This window comes from Myripristis murdjan, chromosome 12 (genome assembly GCF_902150065.1).
Source record: "Myripristis murdjan chromosome 12, fMyrMur1.1, whole genome shotgun sequence".
NCBI lineage: Eukaryota > Metazoa > Chordata > Actinopteri > Holocentriformes > Holocentridae > Myripristis > Myripristis murdjan.
The window spans coordinates 880,606-901,864 of NC_043991.1; the positions used below are offsets into that span (position 1 = coordinate 880,606).

The 21,259-nt window shown below is 43.2% G+C and overlaps 1 protein-coding gene across 1 annotated transcript in view; it reads left to right on the plus strand.

The window, feature by feature from the left end:
* The window catches only part of atp8b1 (ATPase phospholipid transporting 8B1), a 39,938-nt gene that overhangs the window by 11,511 nt on the left and 7,168 nt on the right, over positions 1-21,259 (plus strand). The window contains exons 4-23 of the mRNA XM_030065048.1: positions 4,100-4,213; positions 4,306-4,404; positions 5,438-5,499; positions 6,235-6,307; positions 6,483-6,553; positions 7,760-7,842; positions 9,299-9,457; positions 10,151-10,239; positions 11,030-11,220; positions 12,036-12,120; positions 12,631-12,754; positions 13,573-13,616; positions 14,148-14,304; positions 15,063-15,251; positions 15,960-16,072; positions 17,390-17,554; positions 18,714-18,825; positions 19,319-19,394; positions 20,278-20,410; positions 21,074-21,202. Of these exons, the coding sequence (XP_029920908.1) occupies positions 4,100-4,213; positions 4,306-4,404; positions 5,438-5,499; positions 6,235-6,307; positions 6,483-6,553; positions 7,760-7,842; positions 9,299-9,457; positions 10,151-10,239; positions 11,030-11,220; positions 12,036-12,120; positions 12,631-12,754; positions 13,573-13,616; positions 14,148-14,304; positions 15,063-15,251; positions 15,960-16,072; positions 17,390-17,554; positions 18,714-18,825; positions 19,319-19,394; positions 20,278-20,410; positions 21,074-21,202 (2,268 nt within the window). The remainder of the gene's footprint in view (positions 1-4,099; positions 4,214-4,305; positions 4,405-5,437; positions 5,500-6,234; positions 6,308-6,482; positions 6,554-7,759; positions 7,843-9,298; positions 9,458-10,150; positions 10,240-11,029; positions 11,221-12,035; positions 12,121-12,630; positions 12,755-13,572; positions 13,617-14,147; positions 14,305-15,062; positions 15,252-15,959; positions 16,073-17,389; positions 17,555-18,713; positions 18,826-19,318; positions 19,395-20,277; positions 20,411-21,073; positions 21,203-21,259) is intronic.

Genomic DNA, 21,259 nt, shown 5'->3' on the forward strand with positions numbered 1-21,259 from the left:
ACACCGCTCGAGTTCCCGGGTTTGAATCCCGACTCCGGTGACCGCTCCGCTGCACTTTTCTGAGCCGGAGGCCGATTTTTCCCGAGTTCCGAGTGCAATCGAACGCAGCATCACTGGTTACACTCAACTTCCCCAGAATGCATTGCGTCACGTCAGACTGTGCGACGGCGGGCGGCTTAAAGACGCCGTCGTGGCTGTGAGCTGCAGACGGGCTCAGCAGCTGCAGGGCTCGTCTCTGCCTCACACACACACACACACACACGCGCACGCACACACACACACACACACTCCAAAGAGCTGCCATGTTGGACCGCCCACTGGTGAGGCGTTGGTCCAATCAGGTGCAGCCAGGAAGTGTTTGCACAGTTTGCAGGTGTGTGTGTGTGTGTGTGTGTGTGTGTGTGTGTGTGTGTGTGTTTGGATGCTTGATGGGCGTGGCCGCTCCTGATGATTGACAGCTGCTCTCTCGGGTATAACCCCCTAAACACTTCCTGGCTGCACCTGATTGGACGAACGCTCCACATTTTTTCTGGCTGTTATTCCGCAGCATGACTCAGCATTTTGACTCGACTTCCTGTTCCCGGATCAGAATCAAAATTACTTTATTTTATTTATTTATTTACTTACTTTATTTTTTTTTATTTTTTCTTTATTTATTTACTTACTTTATTTTATATTTATTTATTTATTTTAAATATTAACAAGTGCGCAATAAATTGATGACAGAGTGATGTTTTCTTTATTTTTTTAATTTTTTCTTTATTTATTTACTTACTTTATTTTTTTTTATTTTTTCTTTATTTATTTACTTACTTTATTTTTTTTTATTTTTTCTTTATTTATTTACTTACTTTATTTTATATTTATTTATTTATTTTAAATATTAACAAGCGCACAATAAATTGATGACAGAGTGATGTTTTCTTTATTTTTTTTAAACACACACGCGGGCCGGGGGCCGCCTGGTGGCTGCAAAACAAAACAACAAGTAAATAAAAAAGGTTTGTTCCGCTCAAAGTAAAAAAACAAATGAAAGAAGAAGAAGTTTTTTCTGGACGAAACAGCCGTGACTGTCAGTTTAAACAGACTGACCGTGTGTGTGTGTGTGTGTGTGTGTGTGTGTGTGTGTGTGTGTGTGTGTGAGGCAGACCGCAGCAGTGTATTTGTGTTCCTGCTTTGTAAATGAAAAGCAAACAGCCGGGACGCCTCGTCGTCACTTTGATTTGAATCTTTTCCTCGTTTCTGTTTCCTCTTGTGTCGTTTTCTGCTGAGTCATGGCTTCGCTCTGCCCCTCCCTCACCTGTCAGCAGCCTCACACACACACACACACACACACACACACACACACGGGGGGGATCTGGCTCAGCTGCGGTCGCTCAAATCCTCAAGAATTTATAGAATTTATTAAAAAAAATTAAAATAGAAAAAGGCTGTGCAGTATGTTTATAAATATGTGCATTAATCCGACAAAAAAACAAGACAGGTTCCTCCACAGCCCACGTGCACATCAGGTTCTCCTCTGTTCTCCTCTGTTCTGTCAGAGAGAGACGTGTTCTGTTCTGTTCTGTTCTGTGTTCTGTCGGTCAGCGCCGTGTCTAAACCACGAGAGAGAAACTGGATCAGGAACGTTTGGGAGGTTCTGCTGGGAGGTTCTGCTGTGTGTCTGTGTGGAGGGACAGGTGAGGGACAGGTGATGCTGAAGCCCCGCCCCCCGGCCGCAGGGTGTGACCTGAGCTCCGGTCGGATCGGGTCTCGGCGTCTCCTCGTCTCCTGGTCCTGACAGCAGGTGTAACGTCGCCGGCCTGCCGCCCCTGAAACCCGACCTGGAGCCGCCCGGCACGACACCGAGCGCACGTCAGCAAGACACGAGCAACATGACCTGAAAATTATTAGAAAATGATCCAAAAAATCTAGAAAGCTTTATCTATTGAACTATTATCATTGAACTATTGTAATGACATTGACAATGAAAATTAAAGCACAAGACAAAACTATTTTCTAATATTTTTTTGCTCATTTTTAGGTCATTTCCTTTCTAATAATCTTTCTAATAATTTTATTTTTAGACATAATTTTCTTTAAAGAAAATCACACTAATGTATGTAATTACTGTAATCGCATTTTAAAAATTAAATGACAAGAAAATTAACACAAAAAATACAAAAAAGACTGATAATGATAATAATGTTGTTTACAAAATAAATCAATAAATAAATGATTTAAACTAAGAAGAGGCGAGGTGAGTTCGGTTCTGCGGTGAAACGGAGCCGTGCAGCGGCGGGACGCCTGTAAGGAGATCACCCGTCTGTCCTCGCCGGGTCTCAGTCTGACACATGAGACGGGACGGGGAGGCCTCGAGGAGGAGACACACACACACACCACACACACACCACACACACACACACTTCACACGCACACGACACACACATCACATGTGTTTGTGATGTGGTGGAACCCGGCCTGTGACGGGACAGACGGTGGAACCCAGCCTGTGACGGGACAGACGGTGGAACCCGGCCTGTAACGGGACAGACGGTGGAACCCGGCCTGTGACGGGACAGACGGTGGAACCCGGCCTGTGACGGGACAGACGGTGGAACCCGGCCTGTAACGGGACAGACGGTGGAACCCAGCCTGTAACGGGACAGACGTGGAGACGGTGGAACCCAGCCTGTAATGGGACAGACGGTGGAACCCAGCCTGTGACGGGACAGACAGTGGAACCCAGCCTGTAATGGGACAGACGTGGAACCCAGCCTGTAACAGGACGGGTGCAGACAGTGGAACCTGTGGTGGAACCAAACCCGTAACAGGATGAGATGCAGACGGTGGAACCCAGCCTGTGACGGGACAGACGGTGGAACCCAGCCTGTGACGGGACAGACGGTGGAACCCGGCCTGTGACGGGACAGACGGTGGAACCCGGCCTGTAACGGGACAGACGGTGGAACCCGGCCTGTGACGGGACAGACGGTGGTGGAACCCGGCCCGTAACGGGACAGACGGTGGAACCCAGCCTGTGACGGGACAGACAGTGGAACCCAGCCTGTAATGGGACAGACGTGGAACCCAGCCTGTAACAGGACGGGTGCAGACAGTGGAACCTGTGGTGGAACCAAACCCGTAACAGGATGAGATGCAGACGGTGGAACCCAGCCTGTGACGGGACAGACGGTGGAACCCGGCCTGTGACGGGACAGATGGTGGAACCCGGCCTGTGACGGGACAGATGGTGGAACCCGGCCTGTAACGGGATGGGTGCAGACGGTGGAACCCGGCCGGTGACGGGACAGACGGTGGAACCCGGCCTGTGACGGGACAGACGGTGGAACCCGGCCTGTGACGGGACAGATGGTGGAACCCGGCCTGTGACGGGACAGATGGTGGAACGCGGCCTGTAACGGGATGGGTGCAGACGGTGGAACCCGGCCGGTGACGGGACAGATGGTGGAACCCGGCCTGTAACGGGATGGGTGCAGACGGTGGAACCCGGCCGGTGACGGGACAGACGGTGGAACCCGGCCTGTGACGGGACAGACGGTGGAACCCGGCCTGTGACGGGACAGACGGTGGAACGCGGCCTGTGACGGGACAGACGGTGGAACGCGGCCTGTGACGGGACAGACGGTGGAACCCGGCCTGTGACGGGACAGACGGTGGAACCCGGCCTGTGACGGGACAGACGGTGGAACCCGGCCTGTGACGGGACAGACGGTGGAACCCGGCCTGTGACGGGACAGACGGTGGAACCCGGCCTGTAACAGGATGGGGTGCCAGCCTTTAGAAACCTTGGAGTACTGAAATATATTTAATAACAAAATTCAAAATGTGACCTTTGATCAGTGTCTTCATATTTTTTGAGAGTATTGCAGATGTTTTTTCAAATTGGTTTATTTTCTCTGTGTTGCCTGACTTACCCTGAAAACAAACTGCAAGAATTTACCAAAAAAAAACCCTTAACTGTCACCGAGGCTTTACCCCATTAGTTGTTATTATTATTATCATGGTACAAATACTGTATCATTAATAATAATAATACCAAAGAGCTGTGTGTGTATTCATCACGCTGTGTGTTCTGCGGTGTTTTCGGCCTCCGCAGGGGAACGCCATCAAGACGTACAAATACAACGTGCTGACCTTCCTCCCCCTCAACCTGTTCGAGCAGTTCAAGAGGGCGGCCAACCTCTACTTCCTGGGTCTGCTCATCCTGCAGGTAAGGCCGACGCCCAGCCGCTGTCTGATTGGCTGCTCACGGTGCTGCTTACGTCTCGTTGTTTCACGCTCGCCGCTGTCCCGTGTGTTCAGGTCATCCCGCAGATCAGCACCCTGCCCTGGTACACCACGCTGGTGCCGCTGGTCCTGGTGCTCTCCATCACCGCCATGAAGGACCTGGTGGACGACCTGGTGAGTGTGTGTGTGTGTGTGTGTGTGTGTGTGTGTGTGTGTGTTGGAGCCAGTCGTATGGTACTCTGCAGGGAGTGGCAAGTTTGCATGTTCACAGATTCTCACATACTCAGTGAGCGTCAGGACACAGGTGTTTCCAAGCCGTTTTCTGTAGTTTATGGAAGCTTTTGGTAGATTAACCATATAGTCCAGTAATTTTAGGCTAAAATTGGGGTCAACCTGGGACAAGCTCCAAGAGAAGCAAACTCAACTGATGTTGTATCCTCAGTTTGTCCTGAGTGAGGGGGAAAAAGTCCCAAGAAATCCCATTGGTGGAAAGTTTTGAAAATCACCTCTATATGACCACATATTACCAAAAAACACTGTTTTTAACACACAGGGGAAAGGGGGTCAACATTTGACTTTCAGATATCACTATAAAAATTCACAAGTTGATTACACACACAAAAACAAGAAAAAAAGTCAATTACAAGTTCTTTGAATTATTCTGTTTACACATGCATATCACACATTATCTGATTTGATATGCGCTAATAAGGAATATGAGTTACTATATATATAGTAACCTTTTAATTCACTGTTTAAATATCTGTTCTGGCATTTATTCCTTATATTCCTTATGTGTGTAATCAACTTGTGAATTTTTATAGTGATATCTGAAAATAAATTTAGAACCCCTTTCCCCTGTGTGTTAAAAACAGTGTTTTTTGGTATTATATGGTCATAAATAGGTGATTTTCAAAACTTTCTACCAATGGGATTTCTTAGGACTTTTTTCATAAAATGACTGGACTAATATGTAAGAATTCCTTAATAATGTTTAAAGGATCGTGAACACATGTGGACAGGGTCATTTAAGTCCAAGTCAAGTCTCAGGTCACCAAAGTCCTGCAGAGAGAAAGCAAGTTCTGCTTTCATCCTGAGAGGTTTTTCCAGCAGCCCTTTGATTATTAACTGCATACAAATGTGTAGATTAGAGTGAAGCCTTGCTTTTTTTTAAACTGGTGAAGCGATGTGGCCGTGTGCCCTGCAGGCTCGCCACAGGATGGACAAGGAAATCAACAACAGGAAGTGCGAGGTGCTTCTGGACGGCAGGTGAGAGCAAAACTTATTTTATATATATTTTTGCCTTAACCCTTTGTCAGGCAAGTGACAATTTTTGGTAATTTCAAAAATTTTACATATCACGCCCATCCCCTGTCTCAGTTAGTTCCATAATCATTTGGTCTTCACCAGCCAATCAGCAAAGATCACTCTACGTCCCAGGTCACATGATTGTGCCATTTGACCAATCTCATTGGCCTTAATTTTCTATAAGAAAATGAACATTTTTGAAAAATTTTATAAAAGTAATAAAGTCATGTCATGTTCACTAATAACAGTGTAGGGTTGTTTTTTTGAATTTCAAAGTATTTCAATGAGTGCCCTATAAAGGGTTGAGATACTCAGTATTTTATTAAAGGACTCCTGCTTGAAATAAACACTTACAGAGCTCTACTTCCTTCTTTCTTTGTTGACCTGAGGGTTATTTTGATTTTCAGCATTTTATTATACAGGAAAAAGATGAAAGGCAACACCTCCGGTGTCAAAGTGTGTTACAGTTAAAACGGTCCTGACTCGCTTATTAAAAACAGTTTTGCAGCAGGTTCCTGCTCTGCAGCTCAGACGAGACACAGTCCAAAAATACCACAGCAAATAACAGACACTGAGGTTAGGGTTTAAGGTCAGGGGTTAGAAAAACTTGTCTGTCCCTGTTTCTGAATCAGAATCTGAAGTAATGATATGATATGAACATACATATAAAACAGAGCGACTGGCTTTCCTGTTCAGATTTCAAGAGTCCAAATGGAGGCATATCCAGGTGGGGGACGTGGTGCGTCTGAAGAAAAACGACTTCATACCGGTGAGAACTTGATTTAGTGTGAAGGAGCTGAAGACCTGAGCCGACCGAGTGGAGGAACGCGTCGTTGTTGTTGTTGTTGTTGTTGTTGTTGTTGTTGTTGCTCCAGACCTCCTTCATGAATTCTGTCTCATTAACATCCTCAGTGTTTTTTAAATTGTCCTTCCTCGTCCTCCAGGCCGACATTCTGCTTCTGTCCAGCTCCAACCCCAACAGCCTGTGCTACGTGGAGACGGCCGAGCTGGACGGGTGAGACTCCTGCAGCCTGAAGCTTCACTCAGATCATTTCCCAGTATCAAGGCATTTAGCCTGAAAAAAAAAACATATAAGAGCTGGCACTGGTGGGATTGTTGAAATTTGGCATCGACGTGGTGATGAGGATTGGAAAAACACTCAGTTACAAACGGCTTTTTTTTTTTTTAATCGCCATGCTCATCCTAAATTGAAATTTCAGCAGTTACTCACATCAAATTTACTTTAAAAAAAAAAAAAATTAAAAATTAATTAAAATTAAAAATAAATTAAAATAAAGAGATTTGATTGATATTTTCTGTTTGATTTTTATTTTAACTTTATTTTAGTTTTGTTCCAGAATGACTTGTAGAGTAAAACTCATAAAAAGTCCTAGAATCAGTTTTAAGGTTCTGCGAAATTAAAGATTCAGCTTCAGATCCACTTTCCAAATGATTTTCCTCACACCCGGCTGCCGTCTGCGGGTGAAACCACACTTGAGCAGCGTTTTGTAGGGACGTTTTGGAAATGAGCTGGTCTCTGGTCTTAACGCCTCACGACTTCCTGACTGATGGTGGTGATTTTCTCAAGCGATCAGTCAATAATCCCTCCCTGATAGCGGCAGGGTTTTGTGCCAGGAGGTAAACATCGCTCCGCCGGCCCGTCCACATCAGAAACTCCCTTAAATCAAACAAAAGCGTTTCCACGGATCCACTTCAGCACCTGTTGCTTTTTTCTTCCACTCTCAGGCAGTGTAGTGTTTACTTTAACCTTCATTTATCCAGCTCAACAAGTTTTTATGTACTGAGTCTTTTATTAACAGTGAATCAGACTAGAGCTGCAGTGCTGGCAGAGGTAAATCCCACCATGGGAAGACAAATATCCAATCATGAGATTTCATATTTGTGTGGTCACGGTCCTGGTCTTTGGGGCTCATCTTGGTAGTAATATTAATAATTGTAGTAGTAGTGGTGAGTAAATAGCAGTAGCAGTAGTAGTACATAGTAGTATAAAGTAGTAAGTCCTGGAAAAGGTGAGCTTGATCTCAACTTCCATCCCCGATTAAATAAAGGTCTGAGTGGATCCACATCTGTGAGAAATTTAAAGAAAAAAAACACTGGTGCATTCTGTCGTGCTGTCAAACACACCAACACGTGTGTGTGTGTATGTGTGTGTGTGTGTGTGTGTGTGACTTGTCTTTGTGTTGTTGTTGTTGTGTTGCAGAGAGACGAACCTGAAGTTTAAAATGGGGCTGAGAGTGACTGACGAGCGGCTGCAGGAGGAGAGTCAGCTGGCTCGATTTGACGGTAAACACTCGCTCTGACATTTACACACACACACACACACACACACACACACACATACACACACACACACACACACACACGACACAGTGTGATGGTACCAACCTTCACATACAGTCACACAGTGATGTATACAGTACATATGGGCTCATTTGTTTTTTTCGTGACCTTATACATACAACAAACTCCACACACACACACACACACACACACACACACGCTGATTAATAACTACAACAGTAGCTGATAAGAATTGAGATTTTTTTTTTTTTTTGGCTCTGCACTATAGGAACAGCCACAACATTTATAATTATGGATTTTTTAATAGTTTTGTGTCATTTTCAATTTTTTATTTCATTATCAGTTGATTTTTAGTTTGTTTTTCAGTTTTTTTCATTTTCGATTAGAGATTTTTTTCTTTCCCCTCGGTGGGAGGCGGGGCCTGAACGCCGCTGGCCCTGTCTCCAAATCTGTTTGGTGCATCAACGTGAAATTTGGTGACAACATTCACGTTGGCCAGAGGATGAAACCTGACAATTTGGGTGACCCCATGATCTTCGCTCTAGCGCCACCACAAGGCTCAGCGGGGCATCTGGGTTGGACATGAGGCACTTCTTTGACAGAGGTGTATTATTAGTCTGTTTCCACGGTGACAGTGATGGGGTTTCTCCTGCAGAAATCTACCTGTGCTAACCGACTTTCTCTTCACCCCTTTAACCTGAATATGGAAACCTGCTTTCGGTTTCCATGGCAACTGTCGGCTCAGAGTAATCTGATTACTGAAGTGACTGTAAATACAGTGAGTGGAAACTGCATGAAACCAGTCAGACCAGTTCAGCAGCACACTGATCTGTGACTCTCAGTTCACTGGACTGGGTGAATCCTCCTGTGTGTGTGTGTGTGTGTGTGTGTGTGTGTGTGTGTGTGTGTGTGAGGTGGACATATCTTCAGCTTTTAGCGTTATAGTTTATTAAATCTGACAGTTCCTTACAGTTAAACCTGTCTCCAGCTCTGTGTCAGCGTATGTCACTGCTTTCCAAAGTGTGTGTCCCAGCGTTTGGTGTGAAAGCCACGTCACCACATTTTTGGAATTAATGGAATTTTTTAAGCAAAGCACAGCAGTGCATCAGTGGAAGGCCATAAGCATAAAGTGTTTTGCTTAAATGGAAAAGGGGGAAGGGATTTTGTTTCTTTGGCTCTTCTTACAACTTTATTTGCGTCTTTGCTCTTTGAATTTAATGTTTTTTGTGCACGGTCCCTGATGGCTAGTTAACGTTAAAGAGACTCTCACAAACTCAGTGATTATTAGGATGTAGAGCTGCTTTCAGGCCGTAGTCAGCAGGTTATCAAACAGTTTTTCATCATAAACATATAAAACTTGGGTGACCCCAGAATTTGTAAATGCAGAGGTGATTGGGTCGTGTCTGAAGTGCTGTCCCACATTCTGCCACTGTCGCAGCTCTGATCGAGTGCGAGGAGCCGAACAACCGGCTGGACAAATTCACGGGGACGATGCTGTGGAGGAGGGAGCGCTACCCGCTGGACCTGGACAACATGCTGCTGCGAGGCTGCAAGATCCGCAACACCGACTTTTGCCACGGCCTCGTCATCTTCGCAGGTGCGTTAATCTGCCCACCATAACGAAACCGTTAATCTGCCCACCGTGACGAAACCGTTAATCTGCACACCGTGACGAAACCGTTAATCTGCACACCGTAATGAAACCGTTAATCTGCCCACCATAACGAAACCGTTAATCTGCCCACTGTAACGAAACCGTTCACAGAAAATCAATCAGTGATACTTTTGGAAATGGATCGATTGCTTTAGTCATTTATCAAGGAAAATACTGATCACTAACACACTCAGACTGTCCTCCTGTTCTCTTTTATCTTTATAAAATAAAATATAAGCAAAAATAAACAATAAAGATATCGCACAGTATTTGAATGTATTTTTTTGTATATTTTTATGCAACTAATGCATTGTAATTTAATTAAACTTAATTTTTAAAATGATGTTGTTGTTTTTTTAAATATATTTTTTATTAATTAATTTAATTTAAATTAAGGACAAAATTCCAATTCAGGATCAGCATGGCGATGTCAAAAAAAAAAAAAAAAAACTGTTGGAAGATGTCTGACGGCATCACTTTGGGGCTCTGGTTAGAAACCAGATTAAACCAGATCAAATCAAAGATAGACCAAAACTCAGATAAATTTCATGTTGGCGTCAAACGAAATCAGTGCATAACATTAAAATTTAGTATTTTTAATTAAGTTTTTTTGTTTGTTTGTTTTTTGGGCTGCAGGCGCCGACACCAAGATCATGAGGAACGGAGGGAAGACGAGGTTCAAGAGAACCAAGATTGACGAGTTGATGAACTACATGGTTTACACTGTGAGTCTGAATACACACAGACCTGCATGTCCAGGGTTTCCTCTCCAGAACGTTCCTCTGCTCTCCTCCCAGAGCGAGCAGTGGGGTTTCAGAGCTGCCACATCACTCCTCCTCCCTTTCCTCCAGCCGCTGGTTTCCATTCATTCCACTACGATATGAACATGAACTTTCAGAGCCTTCACACTTTCTTCACTCCAGTTTTCCATCAGCCCAATAAAGTCCTCCACATGAGTTTTCCTAAAAGCAGCAGCACTGTAGTGTTTTCAGGACTTTTTCACACTGAAACGCTCCCTCCTCCTCCTCCTCCTCCTCCTCCTCCGCCAGGGAAAATAGTCCCTGGGGGAAACGTTTTGCTTTCCACAGCCAATTATCAGCTGTGTGGTTTCTGAATGTTGAGGACTTTGTTTGCCGCAGGAGCAGAACATTATAATCAGATCAGAAAGATCTTTTGCTTCAACCACAAACTCACATTTTGACTTTGTGTTGTGAAATCTTTAGCTCCCTGCAGGATTTGATAAATGATTTGTTGAAATGTGGGGGAGTTGCAGTGAACTATGACAGCATATTAGGGCCTTGGGAGGGGAGGGTGGTAATATTCAGAGAAAAACAAAAACATCAGAATTTCCCAGATTAAAAGTTGTAAATTAATGAGAAAAAAGGCTGGATATTCTCTAAAGATTTTACTTTTTTTTTCAAAGCTGTAGAGGAGGTTGTTCTCTGTTCCTTGATGCAGGTGTGTGTGTGTGTGTGCGTGTGTGTGTGTGTGTGTGTGTGTTAACGTGTCCTGCAGATCTTCGTGCTGCTGATCCTGGTGGCCGCCGGCCTCGCCATCGGCCACACCTTCTGGTACGAGGAGATCGGCTCCAAGGCCTGGTACCTGTACGACGGGAAGGACGAGGACGCCTCCTACAGGGGCTTCCTGAGCTTCTGGGGCTACATCATCGTCCTCAACACCATGGTGCCCATCTCGCTCTACGTCAGGTCAGCAAAAACACTGCTGCTGCTGCTGGGGGCGGCACGCTACCGGGGTTTGATTATAATAACCTTTAATTCCCATTTCCCTGAGTAGAAGGGGGAAATTTGTTCAGCTGCACTTGCTTAAATTCTGAAGGGATTAAATTAAATTATAAGAAAAAGAAATATAAACAAATGTGCCCTATAAATAAGAAATATTACAACAGTAAATACAGAAATAACAAAGTGAGCATACTGGAAAAAGTGTATACCTACTGTATACCCGCACCCAACCCGCCCACTATATATTATTTTTTCTCCCAGCAGTAGCCCTAATACTCTGTCGTCTGCTGCCCCCTACTGTTCACAACGTAAATATTCAAAGATTCACTTGCAGTCATCGCGTTCTGAAACAAATCTTAATTGATGTATTAATGATTTTAAGATACAGAAACTTTCAGATTTGAGCACAGGGTACAAGAGAAAGGTAAAACAGTGGCACTGTTGTAAATAGCAAGCTTCAATTTTGACATGAAATAAAAACATAAAATAAAGAAGTACCTGGTTTACGTGCTGCACCTGGTTTATCAGTCTGCAGTCAACAGACGACTTCCAGATGCTCGGGCAGGTTCTTGTTCCTGTTCGCTGCAAGGCTGGTTTTTACAGCCAAACAAGACGTGGGACTCACACCGACCCAGTTGCCTCTGGATCTGCCTGTTGTTTTGGGAATCCTAGTATTAGAGGCTCAGAAATGACAAAATTCAAGACCACGGATGTGAGAACACCTTAAAGTTATAATGCGGTGTTTTAATCCGGTCTCTCCCTCTCTGCTTGCTGCTCAGTGTGGAGGTGATCCGTCTGGGACAGAGTAAGTTCATCAACTGGGACCTGCAGATGTACTTTCCCGAGAAAGACACACCAGCAAAGGTACGTCCCACCAAACGCCTCATCCTGATGTTATAAAGGACAGAAAGCTCCACTGACAGGACAAGTCCTGCGTTGAAACTGTTGAAATCAACGGATTTTGTCCAAAAGTATTCCTTGAACATGTTGTTCCTCGGCCCAGGACAAACCTTGTGTCAAAATTTTGTGGTGTTCCGTTAATCCATTGGGAAGTTCTGTGACTTCTTTCAGTATGCTACACCCACTGCCACGCCCCCTTTTGGCCAAGGGGCGCCAAAAGTTTGTCACGTCCCATTTGGCCCTTGACTTCCCTTCCCACCAAATTCGGTGGCAATCCGAGCGTCTGTTCGGAGATTAGCACCCATTTGATTTGGTTGTGCCTGAGGGAGTTCGTTCTCGATGTGCTGTTGTACCAGACACTTCAACACTTCAACTTCTTGCTTTTGTATTTCATTTTTTCCCTCGAACAATGTGGAGCAGCTTGTCTGATCCTTTACGTCTGTATCTGTGTTTTCATCCTGTTAAACCCAACAGGCTCGGACCACGACCCTGAACGAGCAGCTGGGCCAGATCGAGTACATCTTCTCGGACAAGACGGGGACGCTCACGCAGAACATCATGGCCTTCAAGAAGTGCACCATCTCCGGACAAACCTACGGTACGAGCCCGTCCGGCTACACTGAGATTATTACATCAGCTTACATTTGACTGCCTCAGATTAGGGCTGGGACGATATGACATTCTGACAAGACCATAACTTGTGACCAAATTATTGATATTTCTATTATATTTACATTACTGTGAGGTGCTAGAATGGCATATTAGGGCCTTTGTGAAGGAGTGTGTGTGGGGGGTAAAATAAAGCAAAAAAAACCCTCAGACTTTCTGAGATTGAAGTGGTAAATTTACGAGAAAAAAACAAATCTATGAGCAAAAATCTCCAAAATTCAGAGATTATATAGTCACTTAATATTTACAAAGAAATTTTCATCAAAAGAGACGGTGACTGTTTTTTTTTTTTTTTTTTTTTTTTTTTCTTTCTTTAATTCGATTTAATTTAATTTTTAAGAGTGTCCCAGCCTGAAGGAAATGTAGATTATCAAAGAAATACAGAGTGACACCTGCTGGCTGCCTCATGAAAGGACAACTGTGCTTACATAAAAATAATTAAATGAAATTCTGCATCTGGATTTTTTTTTTAATATATGAAAATGATAATATATCTACAGGATATAGTGTACAGCGGCAGATCCAGTGTGTTGATCCCGCAAAAAGCACAAGACTTAAAACTCACAAAATGCTTAAAATCTGAAAATACAGTACGGATCTGAAATGAGACTCTACGCGAGGTGGCGAGTGTTGTGTCCCATCCATCCTCTTTATTTTCTTGATCATCATCTTCTCCTTCTTCTTCTCGTTAATATTATCATCAGTTTGGAGTTTTGTTGTTTTAAGTTTTGACTCTCCGCTCCACAGGTGACCCGACCACGGCTGAGGGAGTGTCGCTGGACCGAGGAAGGGTAAAAAAAAAATACTAAAATTCATAGTAATAACAGAATAATTTCATGAGAAGAGATGAATTCTTGAAGGACCAAAATGAACCCCAGTATTGGAGCTGCTGAGTGACTGAAACAGATTAATAATCACAGAATAATGCTAATACATTTACAGACATTTATAGGTATTATAGGCTGATTTCTCATTTATTATTTTAAATCCATCAGAAGCCAGGCCATTCATCTGAATTTATCATCATTTATCATTAATCAATTTATTTAATTTTTCTTATTTTCTTATTAGATGTAGCTGATAATAATTGGATACAATTATTTAAATTTCAAAAAGTAATATTTTGATTTAAAAATGTATCTGTGTGTTTTTTACCTATGATAAACACCAAGAGTTAGTGGGTGACTCCAGGTGTGTTTACCTTCCGGGACAGCCAACACAGAGTGTGTCTCGTGGTGTGTTTTGTTTTAATTTGACATCATTCTGCAGGTTATTTTCCAGTTATGTATGCGCTCGGTCGCTCTGTTTTTATTTCCCGGCAGCCGGTGGACTTCAGCTGGAACCGCTACGCCGACAGGAAGTTCCAGTTCATGGACCACTCGCTGGTCGCCCTCATCCGATCCAGGAAGGACAAAGACGCCCTGGAGTTCTTCAAGCTGCTGTCGCTCTGCCACACCGTCATGGTGGAGCAAAAAGAGGGTGAGGGGGCGGGGCCGGGTCCGGGGTCAGGGGTCAGGGGTCAGTTCTCTTGGTTTCTTGATCTCTGATGAGATGAAGGTCAGCAGTGTCTGTCAGTGGAGGGATTTGAACAGACGGCTGCCTTCACACTGCCTGCAGCTCGACGGGACGCCCCACCCAGACTAAATGTGGGCGGAGCCTCTTCTGTTGACGCTGAGGAAGTATAATGTGTTCACTTGAGGAAAAAAAAACAAGGATCGCTGCCGTTGCGTGAATACGGAGGTTTCCGTATTCGGTATTAAAGGAATACTCTAGTGTTTTGGGCAGAATACACTTTTCCAACCTGCTGTTGAGTCGTCCACCTCTGTGCATCCAGAGGTTCAGTTCCTATTTCGTGTTAGCTTAGCATAAAGACTTAAAGTGTATAGGAGTTCTTAGCCTAGCTCGGTCACGGTGAAGAGACGTCATTCACACATGATCCTAACAGGAAATGTTACCCATAGGGACTGAACCACTGGATATGCAGGCCCTGATAGCGACTCTGTTTATTTACTTACTTATTGATTTATATGACAGGCTGTATTATGTTGAGGTTCTCTCTGCAATTACTCGAGAAAACCAGGAAGGGAGGGTTTGGAAAACAAAACCAGATTTATTTATTCAAATAAAAAATGTTTAAAAAAAAAAAAAAGATTTAGTGAATTTGTCACTAATTATCAATAAGGGCTCCCAGCCCCTCCATGATGGTCCTGATGTTGTGTTTTCTTTCCTCCTCCCAGATGACCTGGTGTACCAGGCGGCGTCTCCTGACGAGGGCGCTCTGGTGACGGCGGCCAGGAACTTCGGCTACGTGTTCCTGTCCCGCACGCAGGACACCATCACCATCAGGGAGATGGACCAGGAGACCACCTACGAGATGCTGGCCCTGCTCGACTTCAACTCCGACCGCAAACGCATGTCCATCATCTGTACGTGCACGCACGGACACGGGAACACGGGAACACGGGAACACACACACACGTGTAGATTTACAGCTGTAACACCTGCAGGCAAACCGTGTTGCTAACCTGCACAACAAACAGCAAAGTCAGTCATCAGGTCCATGGATTAGTTTGCTGAGATTAAGTTTTTCCAAACTGACTGAACAGGTGCAAGCATTAAACAGCTTGAACCCCAAACAACAAACAAACAAACAAACAAACAAGATCTGAGTCATTTCATTATAAAAAAAAAAAAAAAAAAAACAGACATAAAACAAAGGGCTGGCCGGTTGTGTTTGTGTTTGTGTGTGTGTGTGTGTGTGTGTGTGTGTGACTCTACAGGCTAGACATCAGCCTGGCTGTGTGTGTTGATGCCTCTGGTGCTGTCATGGTCATTTCCACCTTAAGGGAGTTAAAGGAGAGCGAACCCTGAGGTCTGATCAGAGACAGTGGTTTAGACCTCAGACGGGGTAGCGACAGCGTCCTGTGTTAAATGTCCCGTCCTGCTCTTTGGGACCTTGTGTGTTAAATGTCCCGTCCTGCTCTTTGGGACCTTGTGTGTTAAATGTCCCGTCCTGCTCTTTGGGACCTTGTGTGTTAAATGTCCCGTCCTGCTCTTTGGGACCTTGTGTGTTAAATGTCCCGTCCTGCTCTTTGGGACCTTGTGCCGGCGTGACGCCTCTCCTGTTTCCTCAGTGAGGGCTCCTGACGGTCGCATCCGCCTCTACTGCAAAGGAGCCGACACCGTCATCTACGAGCGCCTGTCCCCGAACTCCAGACACAAGCAGTCCACCCAGGACGCCCTGGACGTGAGTGCATCATGTTTACATCATTATAGAAATGGCTTCTTCTCATTTTCACTAATGCCACATAATCTGTCAGTGGGGAAAAAAACTTTACAGGAAAGGTGTGAGCTAGAGGGTGGCAAATGCTCTAAAAAATAAAAGCACGTTCACAAAACCTGGTTTTTAGATGTAAATTAGATGTGAAGAGGTCACAGTGTTTGGTTCATCCTGAGATCCTCCCACCACATTCACTGTTTGGAATGAAGAAAAAACACTTTATTACTGGCAAGGAAAAAGGTTTAACCTGCAGCAGATATTTTGTGCTGATATTAAACTTGACATTATCTTTAAAGAACCAGAATAATATTACTAGTCCACCTCTTTTTAATGAAACAACCCAAACAAAGAAAATATTGCAGATGCACAATAAAAAAAAAAATGTGAGAGATTCTGTGAAATAATATTAGACATTTTTACAGACTGGATTTGGGAAATGTCTGCTTTCATAATCGGTGTGGGAGGACATCGACACAACAATATCCGATTTAAAATAAATAAATTAAAAAAAAAAAAATCATAATAATGGCAGATATTGATCAGTCTAACTTTAGTAAATTATTATAATTACAGAAAATCAATGCAATTTAACTTTACATTAAGATTATTTCCACTGCCAGCGGTCACACATGGCTGCTGTTGATTTTGGGATTTCAATCGTCCTTCATATTTTTGTGTCGCAGTGGTCTCTACTGAATTTAGCCATTAGAATCCTGAGAAAATTCACTGGATTTCTTTCAAAAACATGCATGGCAGAAAAGGTGATGAGCAAATTAGCAAGAAATGACCCGAAAACTAGCAAGAAATTAATAAAAAATTACAAGAAAGTGATCCAAAGAATTAGCTGTTTGTTTTATCAGAAAATCAGCAAAAAAAAATGTCCCAAAAAATAACCCCACGAAAAAAACAATTGCTAGAAAATTTTAAACAAAAAATAATTAATGTCAGATCAGTACGACAGCGTGTTAGAGCAACAGGAGGCAGAAAAACAAATTACAACATTTTTTTTCTTGTAAATTTTTGACTTTAATCTTAGAAATTTCTTTCCAGCACCATAATATTTTTCCCTACAGTGGCTCTAATACGCCGCTGTAGATCATTATTGCTGGATTTCTCAGATTTCTTGAGTTTAAAGCTGCATTCAAACGCCTTTCACAAGCATTTCAATTTTAAACTTTTCCTCATTTTGCTGTTGACCCCTGGGCGGTCCCCAGACCTCACTTTGAACAGCACCACTGAGCTCTGCAGTTTGACAGGCGGCGGGTTTTGTGTTTTGTGTCGCAGCGCTTCGCCAACGAGACGCTGCGGACGCTGTGCCTGTGCTACAGAGACGTCAGCAGGGACGAGTACGACGCCTGGGCCAGGAAGCACAAAGACGCCAGCGTGACCATGACCGACCGCGAGGCGGCGCTCGACCGCGTCTACGAGCAGATCGAGAACAACCTGATGGTCAGTGACTGATCCAGAGACGCTCTAACTGCAGAAACACAGAGGATCTAGGAGCGCTGTGTGGCTCCTCAGTCAGCTGACAGAGAATCAGCTGCTCTTTGGAGAGAATTAGATCAGTGGAAAATATATTGAAGTTTGTCTCCTTATTAATAAAATAGTACCTTTCAAACAGGGGCTGCAGCTCAAAGTGCTTTACAATGACGTGGAAAAACGAGAGAAAATAAAAACAGGCAGTTTAAAACAAGCAGGCACAGGCAACAGGAACAGGCAGAAAATAGAGGAGATGAGGCAAGTGGGCAGTAAGGTGCTGACCAAAGACTAAATATTAATCTTTAATCTTTTATACAGTCTGTGATGCCGACCCAGCAGGACAATCAGACTCAGTTAGTCAGTTATAATTGTGTAGTCATATAATCCAAGACCAAACTGGGTGTTTACACAAGATAAGAAGAAGAATATGAGTTTTCCACCGATGATTTGTGTCATAGCAACATCCTGCTGCCATGGCAACGCTAAATACTAAACTTTGTTTAACCTTCAGCCTGCAGCCAAACATGCAGAGCTTTCTAAATAAATTAATGATGTAAAAAAGTCTGTTAGCTGTGGCCTGTAGTAATCATGCAGTTATGTCTTTTTTCCACAAGATGTCACCATTTCATCACAAATTTCTCATGTGTCTGTATGTTCATGTAGGTACTCAGTATGTCTATAAATCTGTGTGCCAATATTTTTTTTTTTTCCTTTTTTCCTTTCCCTTTTTTTGTTATGTGTTTAGTGCAATGGGATGTTTTCTTTCTTTCTTTCTTTTTCTTTCTTATTTATTTATTTATTTATTTATTTATTTATGTGTTTGTTTATTCTCTTCATAATGTACTGCCAGTTTACATGTGAGATAAATGCTGACACTGATTTGAGGTAAAGAAAAGTAATTCTTCTGAAAGGTATGGTTAATATCTTTTTGTTAATTATGTATGACATATTTTCCAAGAATCAAATAAATAAATGATAATAAAATGTCCCACGTGGACGGTTGGAGCAGACTTGAGTGCAGAGCGGCAGCTTCAGATGTGAGACGAGGTCATTTTCACAGCGGCCGAGCTTCAGTGCCGCTGCAGGTTCATGTGCTTTACAGCGTCTAACCTGCGCTCTGCCTCTGCAGCTGCTCGGGGCCACAGCCATCGAGGACAAACTGCAGGACGGCGTGCCGGAGACCATCGCCAAGCTGGCCAAGGCTGACATCAAGATCTGGGTCCTGACCGGAGACAAGAAAGGTCTGTCCTGCCTCAGAGTGAGGACGTGTGGGGCTGAAGCTAGGCGACAGAATGGGAGCACGAAACAAAGCCGTCCCTGTTCTTAAGTGATGCGAATTCTGAAAAATGATCCACAGGCAAAAATTAAACCCAAATACTGGTTCCTCTGAGAGAACAGGTGATAACTTAGTTATTTAGATGCAGGGCGGCCCCTGGCCAAATTGGGGCCCTAAGCGGCTTTTTATCCATTTGTTAAAGTTAGAGCAATAAAACTAAAAACTGAAGTGGTGCTCTCACACTTTGATGATGTTTCTACACCCAGTAATGACAGTAAAAACATTTTAATGAAGTGTTATACATTTTAGTCTACCGTCCCTTTAAGACACTGCTGGTTATGATTTATTTCCCCAGATTTAAACTAGAGCAGATATATCTAGGAGACCCCTCGTGTGTCAGCAGATGGCCTGCAGCGCTCAGCGTCTCTGTTTCAGTTTATTCTGTATTTTTCCTTCAGAAACTGCAGAGAACATCGGTTTCTCCTGCGAGCTGCTGACAGACGACATGCAGATCCACTACGGAGAGGACATCAAGTGAGTCTCACACACACACACACACACACACACACACACACACACACACACACACACACACACACACACAAGGACAAGGACAATCATTCCTAAAGGCCTGAGAGCACCGAGAAAACTAGAATAAAAATGTTCTGAGATTAAAGGCAGAATTTATGAGAGAGAAATCTACTCTGACATGGGATTCAGGAACAAGGAGATCCTGCTGATCTGACCCAGAATCAGCAGATTGTTTTCTTCTGAATCGGCCCAAGTCACAGCAACGTCTCTTCAGAGTCCAGATGCTGAGGAGGAGGTTGGGGTTCTGGACTCAGACCAGCAGGATTTCCTTCTGACTGAGAGTTTTTGAGTTTTTTTGTCACAAATTTGTGTTGTTTTTTTTCTCTCTCATAAATGTATGACTCTTTATGAAATTTGACTTGTAATTTTTTTTTATTGTTTTTTTTCTCACAAATTTGACTTTTTATGAAATTTGACTTGGAATTTTTTTAAATCATTTTTTTCTCATAAATTTAGGATTTTTTTAACAAATGTATGACTTTTTTCTTGTAGATTTTTTCTCGTTTTTTTTACATTTGTGACTTTTTTCTTGTAAATGTATGACTTTAATCTCAGAGAATGAGTTTTTTTTCTTGCAAATTTGTGAATTTAATCTTTTGAAATTTTGACTTTTTTCTCTCACAATATTACCCCCCACCCCCCTACCGGCTTTATAATTTATATATATACGCCGTCACTCCTCACAGCTGATGTGTGATTGGTTTTTAATAACGCTGTGCTGACAGGAAACAAATGACGTGAAGGTGAATGACATTAGGTGAAGGTGAGAGGCCTAACCCTCGCTGGCGTTCACGCTCTCCTCCTGTTTCCTGTTTCCTGTCTGCAGTGAGAAGCTGACGGTCCGGCAGGCCAACAGGAGGAACGAGCCGCTGTCCTCCGGCCGGAACAGGAAGAAAGCTCCGGAGCCCTTCTTCCCCCAGCCGGGCAAGAACGCCCTCATCATCACTGGAGGATGGCTGGTGAGTTTTGCTCAGGGTCCACGCCGGCCTCGCTGTGGAGAAATGCTTCAGGTCGGACGCAGAGCGGGGGCTCTCGCTCCCTGATCCCCAAATCCAAAACAACAACAACAACAAAAAAAGCCAAATTATGAGGTTTCGTGGGTGATATTCAGATTTGTTCAATAATCAGTTGCTATTATGGTCCTTTTTAGTTTTTAGTTATTTATTTATTCATTATTATTATTATTATTATTATTATTATTGTTTTTTTAAGTGATTTCTTGACTTATTTATTTAGTTATTTTAATTTAATATATAATTTGTAGTAATTATAAATATAGTTTCTTTTTTTAAAAAACTCTTTTCACCCAAAAAATTTAATGTTATTTTTTAAAAATTTTCTGGGCTAATTTTTTTGACTATAACTTTTATTCATTCATTCATTTATTGATTTATTGGCTTTTTTGCATTTTTACTAATATAATAATAATTCAAAGCAGGTTGGTCTTGGTGTTTCTGATGCTGTAAATTTTCAAATTTATTAAAAATGAGTTTTATTGGTGTCCTTGAAAATCAATATTGTTTGATCCCAAATTGTTTTTTTTGTGAGGTTATGTGTTGATTTTGTCAGTTTGTGAAAATGGTGCGATCCATGCTTTATTAATTTTTTTTGTTTTTTGTCAGAATGAGATTCTCTATGAAAAGAAGAAGAAGCGTCGCCGGCTGCGTCTCCGGCGGCTCGGAAAGCGAGCTCCTCCCAACAGCCCGCAGGACGGCCAGCCACAGGACGACTGGGAGAAGGAGATGAGACAGGTGAGCAAGCAGAGAGACAGGTGTCACAGTGTCATCTGCTGACGGGACGGCCAGGCA